General features: G+C 52.7%; 1 protein-coding gene across 3 annotated transcripts; it reads left to right on the forward strand.

Moving 5' to 3' along the window:
• Nucleotides 1-313: 313 nt before the first annotated feature.
• Nucleotides 314-14,770, forward strand: HNRNPC (heterogeneous nuclear ribonucleoprotein C). Of its 3 annotated transcripts, XM_065653011.1 has the most exons (10): nt 339-391; nt 3,049-3,076; nt 3,521-3,596; nt 4,542-4,805; nt 6,477-6,591; nt 6,684-6,731; nt 8,043-8,212; nt 11,964-12,065; nt 12,774-12,922; nt 14,502-14,770. In XM_065653011.1, exons 4-10 carry the CDS (start codon nt 4,565-4,567, stop codon nt 14,583-14,585), a joined length of 909 nt encoding a protein of 302 aa, XP_065509083.1. In that variant the 5' UTR covers nt 339-391; nt 3,049-3,076; nt 3,521-3,596; nt 4,542-4,564; the 3' UTR covers nt 14,586-14,770. The 3 variants fall into 3 exon arrangements, with proteins under 3 accessions (XP_065509082.1, XP_065509084.1, XP_065509083.1); XM_065653010.1 differs by lacking the exon at nt 3,521-3,596 and having other exon boundaries at nt 314-391; XM_065653012.1 differs by lacking the exon at nt 3,521-3,596 and having other exon boundaries at nt 314-391; nt 12,779-12,922; nt 14,502-14,590.
• Nucleotides 14,771-16,247: the final 1,477 nt, after the last annotated feature.

Consider the following 16,247-nt stretch of genomic DNA (forward strand, 5'->3'; position numbering starts at 1 on the left):
TGGGACCCGCGGCTCCGCCATTAACCGCCCCCCCCCGCTTCCCGCCCCGCCGCTGACTGACAGCCCCGCAGCCAATCCCCGTTAAGCCCCGCCCTCCCGCCCACCAATCAGCGCGGTCGCGCCTCCTCCTTCCCCTCCCCGGGGCGCTCAGCCAATCAGCGCCAAGCCCCGCCCCTCGCCGTGACTGACAAGCCGCCTCCGCCGCCCCGCCCCTCCGCTGCGATTGGCCGCGCGCATGAGTGACGCCGCCCCGAGCCAATCGCGGGGCGGGATTGCGAGGCGCGCTGCGGCCCGCCCCCCCCGCCCGCTCCGTGCGGCGCAGAGGGCGGCGCGGGCGCCATTTTGCGAGCAGCCCCAGAAGAGGCGGCGGGAGCGGAGCGGGGCCGGAGCGGTGAGGGGGAAGCGGCGGCGGGCGCAGCGGGGACGAGACGAGGAGGGGACACGGTGCTGGGGAAGGCGGGGCGGGTGGGAATGGCCGCGCTTCCGCGTCCTTCGCGCCGCGAGGCGGGAAAAGAGGCGAAGGTGGGGGGGGGCTGGAAGATGGCGGCGCGGGGGGTGAGGGGGGTGGGCGTGGCTTGGAGGCGGGGGGGCGTGGTTAAGGCAGGGGGGCGTGGCCTCGGGTGCATTGGTTTAACCGGGGAGGGGGCGTGGCCTTGGTGCGCATTGATTTACCGGGAGGGGCGTGGTTAAGGCGAGGGGGCGCGGCCTTGGTGCGCATTGATTTTAACGGGAGGGGGCGTGGCCTCGGGGCCGCATTGATTTAAAAGGGAGGGGGCGTGGTTACGGCGGGGGGCGTGGCCTTGGTGCGCATTGATTTAAACGGGAGGGGGCGTGGCCTCGGGGCCGCATTGATTTAAACGGAGGGGGCGTGGTTACGGCGCGGGGGGGGGCGTGGCCTGGGGAGGGGGCGTGGCTTGTGCTTCTCTTCCAGGCTCAGCAGCGCGGGAAAACAAAACACCCCCCTTCCCCCTTAACATTTTTTTGGGAAAAACCCCTTTTTCCCCTTGTTTTTGGGGGGGCACCCCCCTGCCCGCACCTCACAGAGGATTAAATTCAGCCCCCCGGGGAAAAAAAAAAAAGTGTGTTTGTGCCATTTTTGGGGTGAAAAAAGCCATTTTGGGGTTTGTTGTAAGGGGTGAGGAATGGCGGGAAACCCCCCCGCAGTTCTTGAAGTGAAATTGAGGGAAAACGCCTCGTTTCTGAGTAATTTTAAGGGCTCAGTCGCCTTTTCCGCCTCGTTTTGAGGATTAAAAAGGGAAAGAAAATCCTTTTTCCGCGGATTTTTTGGGGGAAAAGGAGCATAAGCCAGATTTTTTCCCCTCGTTTTGGGGGGGGAATGGGGTTAAATGCTCTTTTTAGCAATGTTTTGGGGCTAATCTGGGGGAAATTGGGTCAAAACCCCAAGTTTTGAGGGGAAAACAGGGGAAATCGGCTTTTCTGCAGAGTTTTGGAGGTAAAACCAGCATAAAATCCCGTTTTTTGCCTCGTTTTTGGGCCAAAACACTGAAAATTCCCTTTTCCAGCCCTTTTTTTGGCGGGTAGGAAGAGGCAAAATTCTCCTTTATTTTTTCGCCAAATTGGCAAAAATCGTGGGTTTTGCCTCTTTTTTGGGGGGCAAAAAAGGAAAAAAAACCTCTTTTCCACAGGATTTTTGGGTCAGAACCGGCAGAAATCATCTTTTTCCTGTTTTTTTTTTTAGTGTTAAAAAATGACATCAAATCCCTTTTTCCGTTACCTTTTTGGGGCTGAAACGGGGGAAATTGGGGTCAAGCCAGTTATTTTTGAGGTGAAAACAGGGGAAATTGGCTTTTCCGCAGAATTTTTGAGGTGAAACCAGCACAAAAATCCTTTTTTCACTTCACTTTGGGGCTCAAAATGGTGTTAAACTCCCTTGTCTAATTTTTGCGGCAAAAATGAGAAAAATTCCGTTTTCCGCATGATTTTGGGTGCAAAACCAGCATAAAATCAGGGGGTTTTACCTCATTTTTGGACTCGGAGCGGCAAAAACCCTTTTCCACCGTATTTTGGGGCTCAAAATGGTGCTAAGCCCCCTCAGACACCTCTCCCATTCAAATTTTGGGGCAAAATCCCTTTTTTCCCCCGTCATTTTTGGGGCAAAAAGAGCAAAAAAACGCTTTTCCCGCCTTTTAATTCCTGAGGCCAAATCGCCCCAAAAATCCCCTTTTCTCCCTTATTTTGAGTGGCCAAAACTGGAGTAAATCCCCCCAAATTTGGGATTTTTGCACATTTTGGTGTCAAGCCCCCTCCGTCATGAAAATTTTGGGGTCGAATCCCTTTAAATCCCATTTTTTCTGGCACTTTTGGGGCAAAAAGCGGAAAAAAGCCTTTTCCCGCCTTTTATTTCCTGAGGCCAAATTGCTCCCAAAATCCCCTTTTCTGCCTTATTTTGAGGGGCCAAAACCAGAGTAAATCCCCCCAAATCTGGGATTTTGCACATTTTGGTGTCAAACCCCCTTCCGAACCACATTTTTTGTGGAAAATCCCGTTTTTTCCCTGTCACTTTTGGGGCAAAAAGCGCAAAACCCCCTTTTCCGCCTTTGATTTCCTGAGGCCAAATCGCCCAAAAAACCCGATTTCCCCTTATTTTAAGGGGCCAAAACCAGGAATAATCCCCCCCCGAATTTGGGAATTGGCCAATTTTAGCCTCACCCCCCCCTCCCCCATGAATCTTTTGAGGCAAAACCCCAAATTTTGGGGCCAAATTCTGTCCCTCCCTCCCCTTTCGAACCCGCCCCCCCCAAATCGCCGCTTTTCCCCCCAGAAAACCCCAATTTCCCCCCTTTTTATTCCACAGGGCCCAGCGGTGACACCAACCCCTCCCCCCCCATCCCCTTCCCCCCCCCACCCCCCCCCCCCCCGCCCCGAGCGCCGTTTTGGGCTAAAATCAGCCAATTTTCGCCAATTCTTTTCGCGGGGGTGCGTGCGGGGGGAGGGGCCGCGTTTTGGGGTCCGCGGGGGGGGGTCCCGCCCCTCCCCCCCCCCCCACTCTAACCCCTCCCCCACCCCCTCTTGTGCTTCTTTTCACAGCGCGATTTTTTTAGAGCCGCCGGCGACCGTAAGTGCCAAATTCTCCTTTTTTCACCCCAAAACCGAAAAAAATGAATATTTTCCTCCCCTCCCCCACTTTCATCCCCTGCCCCCCCCCTCCCCCCACCCCCCAAAATGGGCCCCACGGGGCGGGGGCGGGACCGGCCCCCTCCCCCCACCCCAATTTTGGGGCCTTTTCCTCGCAAATTTTCACTTTTCCGCCCCAAAAACACGCCCCAAAATGGGCGGATCCCCCTCCCCCCCGCACCCCCCACCCCGCCACGTAGAATTTTAAGGGTTTTTTGATTATTTTTATTGGTTTTTTTTTTTTTTAATTTTTTATTTTTATGTGTTTTTTTTTTTATTTTTAAGCCTTTTTTTTTTTTTAATTTTTTATTTTTTTATTGTTGTTTTTTTTTTTTTTTTTAAATTTTTCACCGTTTCCGGCCATTTTTCGGGCCCCCCCCCCAAGCCCCGCCCCCTTTGGCCCCTCCCCCTCCCGCCGCCGGCGAATCACGGACGTCTTGGCCCCTCCCCCCCCCCCCACGGTAAGAGCACATTAACGAGTGCTTAATTAGGCTTAATTAGGCTTAAGGGAGGGGGGGGGGGGCGCTAATTAAGGGGCGTTACTTAAGCACGACGCTTTTTAAGGGGTGTTAATTAACCGGAGGCGCTGATTACGCGATGTTAATTAGACGGTGGCGCTAATTAAGGGGGAGGGGTGTTAATTAATGAGGGGCTGGAGACGAGGGGACGAATCCCCAGCGGTAATTAAGGGGCGGCGTTAATGAGCCCGCCCCCCCGGGAGGTAAGTGGCGGTTAATTAACGAGGGGGCAGAGCCAACAGTGACGTCAGTGCCGTGGCAGCCATCTTGGATGATGGCGTCGCTCCCGACATGATGGGTTTCGGTGGCGCATCCGCCCAAAAATCCCCCAAAATGCCCCAAAACCGGTGAGTTCGGAAGACGCCACCACCCAAAATGACCCAAACTGTTGAGTTTTGATACCACCACCACCACCCAAAATGCCCCAAAAATGTTGAGTTTGAAGACGCCACCACTCAACGTGTTGAGTTTTGAAGATGCCACCACCCAAAATGACCCAAAAACGTTGAGTTTTGAAGACACCACCAACGAAAATGCCCCAATTTGTTGAGTTGTGAAGATACGACCACCCAACACGTTGAGTTTTGATGCCACCACCACCCAAAATCCCCCAAATTCTTGAGTTTTGATGCCACCACCACCCAACATGTTGAGTTTTGAAGGCTCCACCACCCAAATTGTTGAGTTTTGAAGACGCCACCGCCCAAAATAGTTGAGTTTCGAAGACTCCACCACCCAAACTGCTGAGTTTCATCGATGCCACCACCCAACACGCCCCCAAAACCTCAAGTTCTGATGCCACCCCCACCCAAATTGTTGAGTTCTGATGCCGCCACCGCCCAAAACGCCCCCAAACCCCCGTGTTTCATCGCCTCCTCGCCCCCCCAGGTGTCCCCCAGCCGGTCCCCGCCATGGCCAGCAACGTCACCAACAAGACGGACCCGCGGTCCATGAACTCGCGCGTGTTCATCGGCAACCTCAACACGCTGGTGGTGAAGAAGAGCGACGTGGAGGCCATCTTCTCCAAGTACGGCAAGATCGTGGGCTGCTCGGTGCACAAGGGCTTCGCCTTCGTGCAGTACGTCAACGAGCGCAACGCCCGCGCCGCCGTGGCCGGGGAGGACGGGCGCATGATCGCCGGGCAGGTCCTCGGTGAGCGCCGGGGGTTTCGGGGCGTTATGTTGGGTTTCGGGGGCGTTACATTGGGTTTTGGGGACATTACGTTGAGTTTTGGGGATGTTACCTTGGGTTTTGGGGAGTTACGATGGGTTTTGGGGGCGTTAGGATGGGTTTTGGGGATGTTACATTGGGTTTGGGGATGTTTCATTGGGTTTTGGGGATGTCACGTTGAGTTTTGGAGACATTTCGTTGGGATTTCGGGACGTTTAGTTGGGTTTTGGGGACGTTACGATGGGTTTTGGGGATGTTACGTTGGGTTTTGGGGGCGTTAACGTTGGGTTTTGAGGACATTATGATGGGTTTTGGGGACATTGCGTTGGGTTTTGAGGACGTTGCGTTGGGGTTTGGGGACGTTGCGTTGGGTTTTGGGGAAGTTATGTTGGGTCTTGGGGGCGTTACGTTGGGTTTTGAGGATGTTTCGTTGGGTTTTGGGGACATGACGTTGAGTTTTGGGGATGTTACATTGGGTTTTGGGGGTGTTATGCTGGGTTTTGGAGGCGTTTCGTTGGATTTTGGGGTGTTTCGTAGCGTTTTGGGAAAGTTACGATGGATTTTGGGGTTGTTACCATGGGCTTTAGGGGCGTTACGTTGGATTTTGGGGATGTTACGATGGGTTTTGGGGTGTTTTGTTGGGTTTTGGGGACGTTATGTTGGGTTTTTAGGGCGTTGGGATGAGTTTTGGGGATGTCACATAGGGTTTGGGGGACGTTTTGTTGGGTTTTGGGGACGTTACGATGGGTTTCGAGGCCGTTTCGCTGCATTTTGGGCCAGATTGTTGACTTTTGGGACCATTTTGTTGGTTTGCGGGGACGTTTCGTTGGGTTTTGGGGACATTTTGTTTGGTTTTGAGGGTATTACAATGGGTTTGGGGGGCATTTCATTGGGTTTTGAGTATGTTTCATTGGGTTTTGAGGCCGATTTGCTGTATTTTGGGACAGTTTGTTGAATTTTGGGACCATTTTGTTGACTTTTGGGCCCATTCCATTGACTTGCGGGGCCATTTCTTTGACATTTGGTGCCATTTTCTTGACTTTTGTCCCCATTCCGTTGACTTTTGTCCCCATTCCGTTGACTTCTGTCCCTGTTTCGTTGACTTTTGGGCCCGTTCCAATGACTCTTGTCCCCATTTCATTGACTCTTGTCCCCATTTCGTTGACTCTTGTCCCCATTTCGTTGACTTTTGTGACCATTTCGCTTGACTTTTGTCCCCATTTTGTTGACTTCTGTCCCCATTTCGTTGAGTTTTGTGACCATTTCGTTGACTTTTGTGGCCATTTCATTGGCTTTCGTCCCCATTTTGTGACTTTTGTCCCCATTTCGCTTTTGTCCCCATTTCGTTGACTTTTGTCCCCATTTCGTTGACTTTTGTCCCCATTCTGTTGGCTTTTGTGACCATTCCGTTGACTTCTGTCCCCATTCCGTTGACTTCTGTCCCCACTTTGTTGACGTTCACCCCCACTTTGTTGACTTTCACCCCCATTCCACTGACTTTCACCCCACTCCGTTGACTTTTGCCCCCATTTCCTTGACTTTCTCCCCGTTCCGTTGGCTCTGGGGGCCGTCCCTCCCCTCCTCCCCCGTTTCCCCCCATCCCGAGCCTCCACCCAACCCCAAAATCCCTCCGTTTCCCCCCAAATCGCCCAGACATCAACCTGGCGGCCGAGCCCAAGGTAAACCGAGGCAAGGGCGGGGTGAAGCGCTCGGCGGCCGAGATGTACGGGTCAGTACCCGCCCCACCTTCTCCCTCCCCCCTCGTCAGGTGGGACCCACAGACCCCCCCGCCCCCTGCAGACCCACAGGGGTCCCCCCCGGGGCCCCCCGGGCCCCCCGTGACCCCCGTTTCCCCCCCAGGTCGTCGTTTGACCTCGATTACGATTTCCAGCGCGATTACTACGACAGGTGAGAGGTTCCGTCCTCACAATGAGACGCCTTTTGTTCCCCCAAAAACCCACTTCTTTTTCCCCAAAACCCCCTTTTTTTCCCAAAAAACCCCTTTTTTTTCCAAAACCACCCTTTTTTTCCAAAACACAATCCCTTTTTTCCCCAAAAAACCCCCTTGTTTCCCCAAAAACCCCTTTTTTCCCCAAAAAACCCTTGTTTCCCGAAAAAAAACCCTTTTTTCCCCAAAAAAACCCCTTTTTTCCCCCCAAAAAACCCCTTTTTTCCCCAAAAAAACCCCTTTTTTCCAAAAAAACCCATTTTTTCCCAAAAAACCACTTTTTTCCCAAAAAACAATCCTTTTTTTCCCAAAAAACAATCCTTTTTTTCCCAAAAAACAATCCCTTTTTTCCCCAAAAAACCCTTTTTTCCCCAAAAAACTCCTTTTTTCCAAAAAAACCCTTTTTTCCCAAAAAAACTTTTTTTTTTCAAAAAAAAAACCCCTTTTCCCCCCCAAAAAAACTCTGTTTTTTCTTCCCATAAGAAAGCCCTTTTTCCCTTTCATAAAAACCCCTTTTTCCCCCAAGAAAAAAACCACCACCTTTCTCCCGCCAGAAAACCTTTTTCCCCCCATAAAAACCCCATTTTCCCTAAAAAACCTCTTTTTTCCTGCCAAAAAAACCCCACAATTTCTCTCATAAAAACCCATTTTCCCCCCACAAAAGGGTTTTTTCCAAAAAAAACCCACCTTTTTTCCCAAAAAGCCCTTTTTTTTTTCCTCAAAAACCCCTCTTTCTCCCCCCAAAGCTCTTTTTTCCCTCAAAAAACCTCATTTTTCCTAATAAAAACCCCACTTTTTCTCAAAAAACCCCTTTATTCTTCTTTTAAAGCCCCATGTACCTCCCCATACCCATTTCCCGCCAAAAACCCCCCATTTCCCTCCAAAAAAACCCTTTTCTCCCCTCCAAATCCCAATTTCCCCCTCAACCCCCCATTTTTTCCTCAAAAATGCACCATTTTCTAAAAAAAACCCCACCTTTTTTTCTTTTTTTAAACCTGCACGTACCTCCCCATAACCCTCATTTCCCGCCAAAACCCCCATTTTCCTCCATTTCCCCCTTTTTTCCACATAAACTTTTCTCCCCCCCAAATCCCACTTTCCCCCTCAAACCCCCATTTTTTCCCCCAAAAAACCCACACTTTCTCAAAAAACCACTTTATTTTTCTTTCAAACCCCCACGTACCTCCCGCTTCCCGCCAAAACCCCGCATTGTCGTCCCCCAAATCTGCGTTTTTCCCCCCAAAAACGTGGCGTTCGGGCGCCCCCTGCAGGATGTACAGCTACCCGGCGCGCGTCCCGCCGCCGCCCCCCATCGCCCCCCGCGCCGTCGTCCCCTCCAAGCGCCAGCGCGTGTCCGGGGGCGGCGGAAACACCTCCCGGCGCGGAAAGAGCTTCAACTCCAAGAGCGGCCAGCGCGGCTCGTCCTCCAAGTCCGGGAAACGTGAGTCCCACAGGGGCAGGGCGGCCGCCGGGGGACAAGATGGCGGCCGAGGGGGTTGGGACAAGATGGAGGCTGGGAGGGAAACAGGACAAGATGGAGGCTGGGAGGGAAACAGGACAAGATGGCGGCCGAGGGGAAAGGGACAAGATGGAGGCTGGGAGGGAAACAGGACAAGATGGCGGCCGCCGGGGGACAAGATGGCGGCCGAGGGGGTTGGCACAAGACGGAGGCTGGGAGGGAAACAGGACAAGATGGAGGCTGGGAGGGAAACAGGACAAGATGGCGGCCAAGGGGGTTGGCACAAGATGGAGGCTGGGAGGGAAACAGGACAAGATGGTGGCCGAGGGGGTTGGCACAAGATGGAGGCTGGGAGGGAAACAGGACAAGATGGCGGCCGAGGGGGTTGGGACAAGATGGAGGCTGGGAGGGAAACAGGACAAGATGGCGGCCGAGGGGAAAGGGACAAGATGGAGGCTGGGAGGGAAACAGGACAAGATGGCGGCCGAGGGGAAAGGGACAAGATGGAGGCTGGGAGGGAAACAGGACAAGATGGCGGCCGAGGAGGTTGGCACAAGATGGAGGCTGGGAGGGAAACAGGACAAGATGGCGGCCGAAGGGGTTGGCACAAGATGGAGGCTGGGAGGGAAACAGGACAAGATGGCGGCCGAGGGGAAAGGGACAAGATGGAGGCTGGGAGGGAAACAGGACAAGATGGCGGCTGAGGGGAAAGGGACAAGATGGAGGCTGGGAGGGAAACAGGACAAGATGGAGGCTGGGAGGGAAACAGGACAAGATGGCGGCCGAGGGGAAAGGGACAAGATGGAGGCTGGGAGGGAAACAGGACAAGATGGTGGCCGAGGGGAAAGGGACAAGATGGAGGCTGGGAGGGAAACAGGACAAGACGGAGGCTGGGAGGGAAACAGGACAAGATGGCGGCTGAGGGGAAAGGGACAAGATGGAGGCTGGGAGGGAAACAGGACAAGATGGCGGCCGAGGGGGTTGGGACAAGACGGAGGCTGGGAGGGAAACAGGACAAGATGGCGGCCGAGGGGAAAGGGACAAGATGGAGGCTGGGAGGGAAACAGGACAAGATGGCGGCCGAGGGGGTTGGCACAAGATGGAGGCTGGGAGGGAAACAGGACAAGATGGAGGCCGAGGGGAAAGGGACAAGATGGAGGCTGGGAGGGAAACAGGACAAGATGGCGGCCGAGGGGAAAGGGACAAGATGGAGGCTGGGAGGGAAACAGGACAAGATGGCGGCCGAGGAGGTTGGCACAAGATGGAGGCTGGGAGGGAAACAGGACAAGATGGCGGCCGAAGGGGTTGGCACAAGATGGAGGCTGGGAGGGAAACAGGACAAGATGGCGGCCGAGGGGAAAGGGACAAGATGGAGGCTGGGAGGGAAACAGGACAAGATGGCGGCTGAGGGGAAAGGGACAAGATGGAGGCTGGGAGGGAAACAGGACAAGATGGCGGCCGAGGGGGTTGGCACAAGATGGCAGCTGGGAGGGAAACAGGACAAGATGGAGGCTGGGAGGGAAACAGGACAAGATGGAGGCTGGGAGGGAAACAGGACAAGATGGTGGCCGAGGGGAAAGGGACAAGATGGAGGCTGGGAGGGAAACAGGACAAGACGGAGGCTGGGAGGGAAACAGGACAAGATGGCGGCTGAGGGGAAAGGGACAAGATGGAGGCTGGGAGGGAAACAGGACAAGATGGCGGCCGAGGGGGTTGGGACAAGACGGAGGCTGGGAGGGAAACAGGACAAGATGGCGGCCGAGGGGAAAGGGACAAGATGGAGGCTGGGAGGGAAACAGGACAAGATGGAGGCTGGGAGGGAAACAGGACAAGATGGCGGCCGAGGGGATTGGGACAAGATGGAGGCTGGGAGGGAAACAGGACAAGATGGCGGCCGAGGGGAAAGGGACAAGATGGAGGCTGGGAGGGAAACAGGACAAGATGGAGGCTGGGAGGGAAACAGGACAAGATGGCGGCCGAGGGGGTTGGCACAAGACGGAGGCTGGGAGGGAAACAGGACAAGATGGCGGCCGAGGGGAAAGGGACAAGATGGCCGCCGGGGGGAGGTAAACCTCGGCAGTTTTGAGGTAAACCTCGGCGATTTTGAGGTAAACCTTAACGATTTTGGGGTAAATCTTGGCGATTTTGGGTAAATCTTGGCAGCTTTGAGGTAAATCTTGGCAATTTTGGGGTAAATCTTGGCGATTTTGAGGTAAATCTTGGCGATTTTGGGGTAAATTTTGGCGATTTGGGGTAAATCTTGGCAGTTTTGAGGTAAATCTTGGTGATTTTGAGGTAAACCTTTGCAGTTTTGGGGTAAACCTTTGCAGTTTTGAGTAAATCTTGGCAGTTTTCAGGTAAACCTCGGTGATTTTGAGGTAAATCTTGGTGATTTTGGGTAAATCTTGGCAGCTTTGAGGTAAATCTTGGCAGTTTTGGGGTAAATCTTGGCTATTTGGGGTAAATCTTGGCAGTTTTGAGGTAAATCTTGGCAGTTTTGAGGTAAACCTTTGCAGTTTTGAGTAAATCTTGGTGATTTTGGGGTAAATCTTGGCAGTTTTGAGGTTAATCTTGGTGATTTTGAGGTACATCTTGGCAGTTTTGAGTAAATCTTGGCGATTTGGGGGTAAATCTTGGTGATTTTGGGTAAATCTTGGCAGCTTTGAGGTAAATCTTGGCAATTTTGGGGTAAATCTTGGCGATTTTGGGGTAAATTTTGGCGATTTGGGGTAAATCTTGGCAGTTTTGAGGTAAATCTTGGTGATTTTGAGGTAAACCTTTGCAGTGTTGGGGTAAACCTTTGCAGTTTTGAGGTAAATCTTGGCAGTTTCGAGGTAAACCTCGGTGATTTTGAGGTAAATCTTGGTGATTTGGGGTAAATCTTGGCAGCTTTGAGGTAAATCTTGGCAGTTTTGGGGTAAATCTTGGCTATTTGGGGTAAATCTTGGCAGTTTTGAGGTAAATTTGGCAATTTTGAGGTAAATCTTGGCAGGTTTGAGGTAAATCTTGGCAGTTTTGAGGTAAACCTTTGCGGTTTTGAGGTAAACCTTTGCGGTTTTGAGTAAACCTTGGCGATTTTGGGGTAAATCTTGGCAGTTTTGAGGTAAATCTTGGTGATTTTGGGGTAAATCTTGGCAGTTTTGAGGTAATTCTTGGTGATTTTGAGGTAAATCTTTGCAGTTTTGAGGTAAACCTTTGCAGTTTTGAGTAAATCTTGGCGATTTGGGGGTAAATCTTGGCGATTTTGGGTAGATCTTGGTGATTTTGGGTAAATCTTGGCAGTTTTGAGGTAAATCTTGGTGATTTTGAGGTACATCTTGGCAGTTTTGAGGTAATTCTTGGTGATTTTGAGGTAAATCTTTGCAGTTTTGGGGTAAACCTTTGCAGTTTTGAGGTAAATCTTGGCAGTTTCGAGGTAAACCTCGGTGATTTTGAGGTAAATCTTGGCGATTTTGGGGTAAATCTTGGCGATTTTGGGTAAATCTTGGCAGCTTTGAGGTTAATCTTGGCAGTTTGGGGGTAAATCTTGGCAATTTGGGGTAAATCTTGGCAGTTTTGAGGTAAATCTTGGTGATTTTGAGGTACATCTTGGCAGTTTTGAGGTAAATCTTGGCAGGTTTGAGGTAAATCTTGGCAGGTTTGAGGTAAACCTTGGCAGTTTTAGGTAAACCTTGGCAGTTTTGAGGTCATTCTTGGTGATTTTGAGGTAAATCTTGGCATTTTGTGCCATCAGTGAAGGGCGACGACCTGCAGAGCATCAAGAAGGAGCTGAGCCAGATCAAGCAGAAGGTGGACGCGCTGCTGGAGAGCCTGGAGCGCATCGACCGCGAGCAGAGTGAGTTCTGGCCGGGACGGCCCAAAACCCGATGAAACAGCCCCAAAACCCATTGTAACGTCCCCCAAACCCAATGAAACAGCCCCAAAACCCAACGAAATGTCCCCAAAACCCAACGAAACATCCTCAAAACCCAACGAAATGTCTCCAAAACCCAATGAAACAGCCCCAAAACCCAACGAAATGTCCCCCAAACCCAACGAAACATCCTCAAAACCCAACGAAATGTCTCCAAAACCCAACGAAACATCCCCAAAACCCAATGAAACGTTCCCAAAACCCATTGTAATACCCTCAAAACCCAACAAAACGTCCTCAAAACCCAACAAAATGCCCCCAAAACCCATCGTAACGTCCCCAAAACCAAATGAAATGTCCCCAAAACCCAACGTGATGTCCCCAAACCCCATCGTAACGTCCCCAAACCCCAACGAAACGTCCCCAAACCCCAACGAAATGCCCCAAAACCCATCATAATATCCCCAAAATGCAACATAACGCCCCCAAAACCCAACATAACATCCTCAAAACCCAACTTAACATCCCCAAAACCCATCGTAGAGTCCCCAAAACGCATCGTAAGTCCCCGAAACCCACCGAAATGCTCCCAAAACCCAACATAATGTCTTCAAAACCCAACGAAACGTCCCCCAACGCCACCGTCACGTCCGGGCGCGTTTTAACCGATTCCGGGCCTTTTCCCCCCAGAACAGAAGAGCGAGAAGGCCGAGGAGGAGCCCAAGAAGGAGGAGAGCGGCGCGGGGGGGAAGGGCGAGCCCGGCGGCGCCGGCGACGAGTCGGGGGAGGAGGGCGACCTGCTGGATGACGAGGAGGCCGAGGAGAGGGGCGACGAGCAGGTGGGCACCCCAAAATCCCAAAAACACCCCAAAAATCCCCCAAACGCCACCACTCCCGCACCCCAAGCCCCGCGGGAACAGCCACAAAACCCCCACAAACCCTCCGGCTCCTCGGAACGCGAACGTTCGCGGAACGACCCAAAGATACTCGGGAGTTCGCTGGAGTCGTCAGGTATCAAAAATTCTCGGGAATCCGAAGAAATTATCAGAAATCTGAAGAAATGCCCGAAAATTCTGAAAACTCATCAAAAATTCGCAGAAATCGGGAAAAATCCTCGAAAAGGCTCAAAACTCGTCAAAAAGTCTCAGCCTAAAAATGCCTCAAATTCTGAAAACTCATTCAAAAATTCACAGAAAGCTTAAAAAATGCTCCAAAATTCTGAAAACGCATCAAAAATTCGCAGGAATCTTAAAAACACCTCAAAAATTCTCCGAACTCATCAAAAATTTTCTGAAATCCTGAAAAAGTCTCAGAAACGTTAAAAACGCCTCGAAACTACTCTAAACTCATCAAAAACTCTCAGAAATCTGAAAAAAATCTCAGAAGTCTTAAAAATGCTTTGAAAAATACTATAAACTCATCAAAAATTCTCAGAGATCTTAAAAACGCCTCAAAAATTCGCAGAAATCTTAAAAATGCCTCGAAAATTCTCAAAACTCATCAAAAATCTGCACAAATTCTAAAAAAATCCTGATACCCTCAAAAAAATCATCCAAAATTCTCAAATATGCTTAGAAATCCTCGAAAATTCTCACAAGTTATTCGAAAATCATTAAAAATCCTCAAAGTTTGAGAGTGAACACTGATTCAGAGGTAAATCCTGGGGATTTTGAGGGAAATCCTAGAGGTTTTGAGGTAAATTCTGGTAGTTCTCGGCGAAATCCCCTCAATTTTGAGGTCCGTGTGGCAATTCTGAGCAAAATTCGGGTGAGTTTGAGGAAAAATGTATTGATTTTGAGGTAAATTCTAGTGATTCTGAGGTAAACTCTGGTGATTCTGAGGTGAAAACCAGGCAATTTTGAGGCAAACATGGCGATTTTGAGGTAAACTCTGGTGATTTTGAGGTAAATTCTGGTGATTTTGAGGTAAACTCTGGTGATTTTGAGGTAAATTCTGGTGATTTTGAGGTAAACTCTGGTGATTTTGAGGTAAATTCTGGTGATTTTGAGGTAAACCTGGTGATTTTGAGGTAAACTCTGGTGATTTTGAGGTAAATTCTGGTGATTTTGAGGTAAACTCTGGTGATTTTGAGGCAAACACGGTGATTTTGAGGTAAATTCTGGTGATCTTGAGGTAAATTCTGGTGATTTTGAGGTAAACTCTGGTGATTTTGAGGCAAACACGGTGATTTTGAGGTAAATTCTCCCAGTTTTGACACAGACCTGGGGACTTTGAGGTAAATTTTCACAAACCAGAGGGAAACCTGCGGCGCGTTGTCGCCGTTTTGAGGCAGAAACGGGGGAGTTTTTGCCATCCTGAGGTGACTTTCTGGTGATCTCGAGGCGCCTGTCGCGTATTTTGGGGTGAATTCCGCCGATTTAGGGGGTGAATTGTGGAATGTGGCGTTTTTTTGGGCAGCTGGAGTCCATCAAGGGGGACGAGAAGGAGGCGGAGGAGGGCGAGGACGACCGGGACAGCGCCAACGGCGAGGACGACTCCTAAAGCCCCCGAATCCCCGCGATTCGCCCCAAAACGCCCGCCGCCCGCCCCGCCCCCGCCGTGCTCGTGCAGTCGTGGCCCCTCCCCCCACCCCGGTCCGGCCCCGCCCCCCCCCGCCCCTCCCCCCCCCCCCCTTTTAATTTTGATACCTCGTTACGAGTTGATGATTAAAGGACGGATGGTTTGTACAGGGGGGCACGTGAGGGGCACGTGGGGACCAGTGGGGACCATAGAGACCCATAGGGACCATAGAGACCCATAGAGCCCCATAGGGACCCATAGAGACCCACAGGGACCATAGAGACCCATAGAGCCCCATAGGGACCCATAGAGACCCATAGGGACCCATAGGGACCATAGAGACCCATAGAGACCTATAGGGACCATAGAGACCCATAGGGACCCATAGGGACCCATAGAGACCCATAGAGACCCATAGAGACCCATAGGGACCATAGAGACCCATAGGGACCCATAGGGACCATAGAGACCCATAGAGACCCATAGGGACCTATAGAGACCAGTGGGGACCCATAGAGCCCCATAGAGACCCACAGAGCGCCATAGAGACCCATAGGGACCCATAGGGACCCATAAACACCAATGGGGGACCCATAGAGATCCATTGGGACCCATAGAGCCCCATAGAGACCCACAGAGCCCCATAGAGACCCATAGGGACCCATAGGGAGCCATAAACACCAATGGGGGACCCATAGAGATCCATTGGGACCCATAGAGCCCCATAGAGACCCATAGAGCCCCATAGAGACCCATAGGGACCATAGAGACCCATAAACACCAATGGGGACCCATAGAGACCCATAGGGACCTATAGGGACCCATAGAGACCAGTGGGGACCCATAGAGACCTATAGGGACCATAGAGACCCATAGGGACCCATGGAGACCAGTGGGGACCCATAGACACCAATGGGGACCCATAGAGACCAATGGGGACCCGTAGAGCCCCATAGGGCCCCACAGAAACCATAGGAGCCAATAGGGACCCACGGGGACCAATGGGGACGCTCCTCTCCCAAGCTCCGCCCCCCCCGGCCGTTGTGGGCGGGGCCAGCCCCCGTTCCCCATGATGCTCCGCGGCGGCACCAACGCGTGGGGCCCTCCCTGGGCCGCCCCTCCCCCCCCCGTCATCCTAGTGTGAGTCACGGGGGGGGGGGGGGGGGGAGGGGCCGCAAAGGGGCGGGGCCGGTTCTCACCCCGCCCCCTCCCCCCCCCACAGGTGCCCCCAGAGCGGGTTGGCGTGGCTGCCCCTCCCCCCGCCCTGCGCCCGCCCCCCGCGCGGGGGGGGAGGGGCGCCCCCGGGGGCCGTGAGCGAATACGAAAGTGTCATGGCCGCCCTGGGGCGCCCCCTGCACGACGAAGAGGAGGAGCAGCCCGGGACGGCCGCCCTGCCCCCGCTGGAGCCCCGGGTGCTGCTGCAGGTGGGGGAGCGGGAGGGACCCAGGAGTTCGGGAGGGACCCAGGAGTTCGGGCAGGCCTCAGCCCCGCCCCTTTCCGCAGCCGGAGGGCGTGGTCTCCCCCCGCTTCCTGTCCGCCATCTTGGGGCCCGCGCGTGACCTGCAGGACCTGGCGGCCATTTTGGAGGAGGAGGAGGAGGAGGAGGGAGGAGGCGCCGCCGCGCCCAACATGGCGGCGGCAGCG

This window comes from Caloenas nicobarica, chromosome 28, assembly GCF_036013445.1.
Source record: "Caloenas nicobarica isolate bCalNic1 chromosome 28, bCalNic1.hap1, whole genome shotgun sequence".
Classification (NCBI taxonomy): Eukaryota; Metazoa; Chordata; class Aves; order Columbiformes; family Columbidae; genus Caloenas; species Caloenas nicobarica.

Bases quoted from the DNA above. Each gene is read 5' to 3' on its own strand.
- HNRNPC (XM_065653010.1), top strand. From the start codon at position 4,565: ATGGCCAGCAACGTCACCAACAAGACGGACCCGCGGTCCATGAACTCG. The intron at 4,806-6,476 runs GTGAGCGCCGGG...CAAATCGCCCAG, and splicing joins GATCGCCGGGCAGGTCCTCG to ACATCAACCTGGCGGCCGAG. The intron at 12,923-14,501 runs GTGGGCACCCCA...TTTTTTGGGCAG, and splicing joins AGGAGAGGGGCGACGAGCAG to CTGGAGTCCATCAAGGGGGA.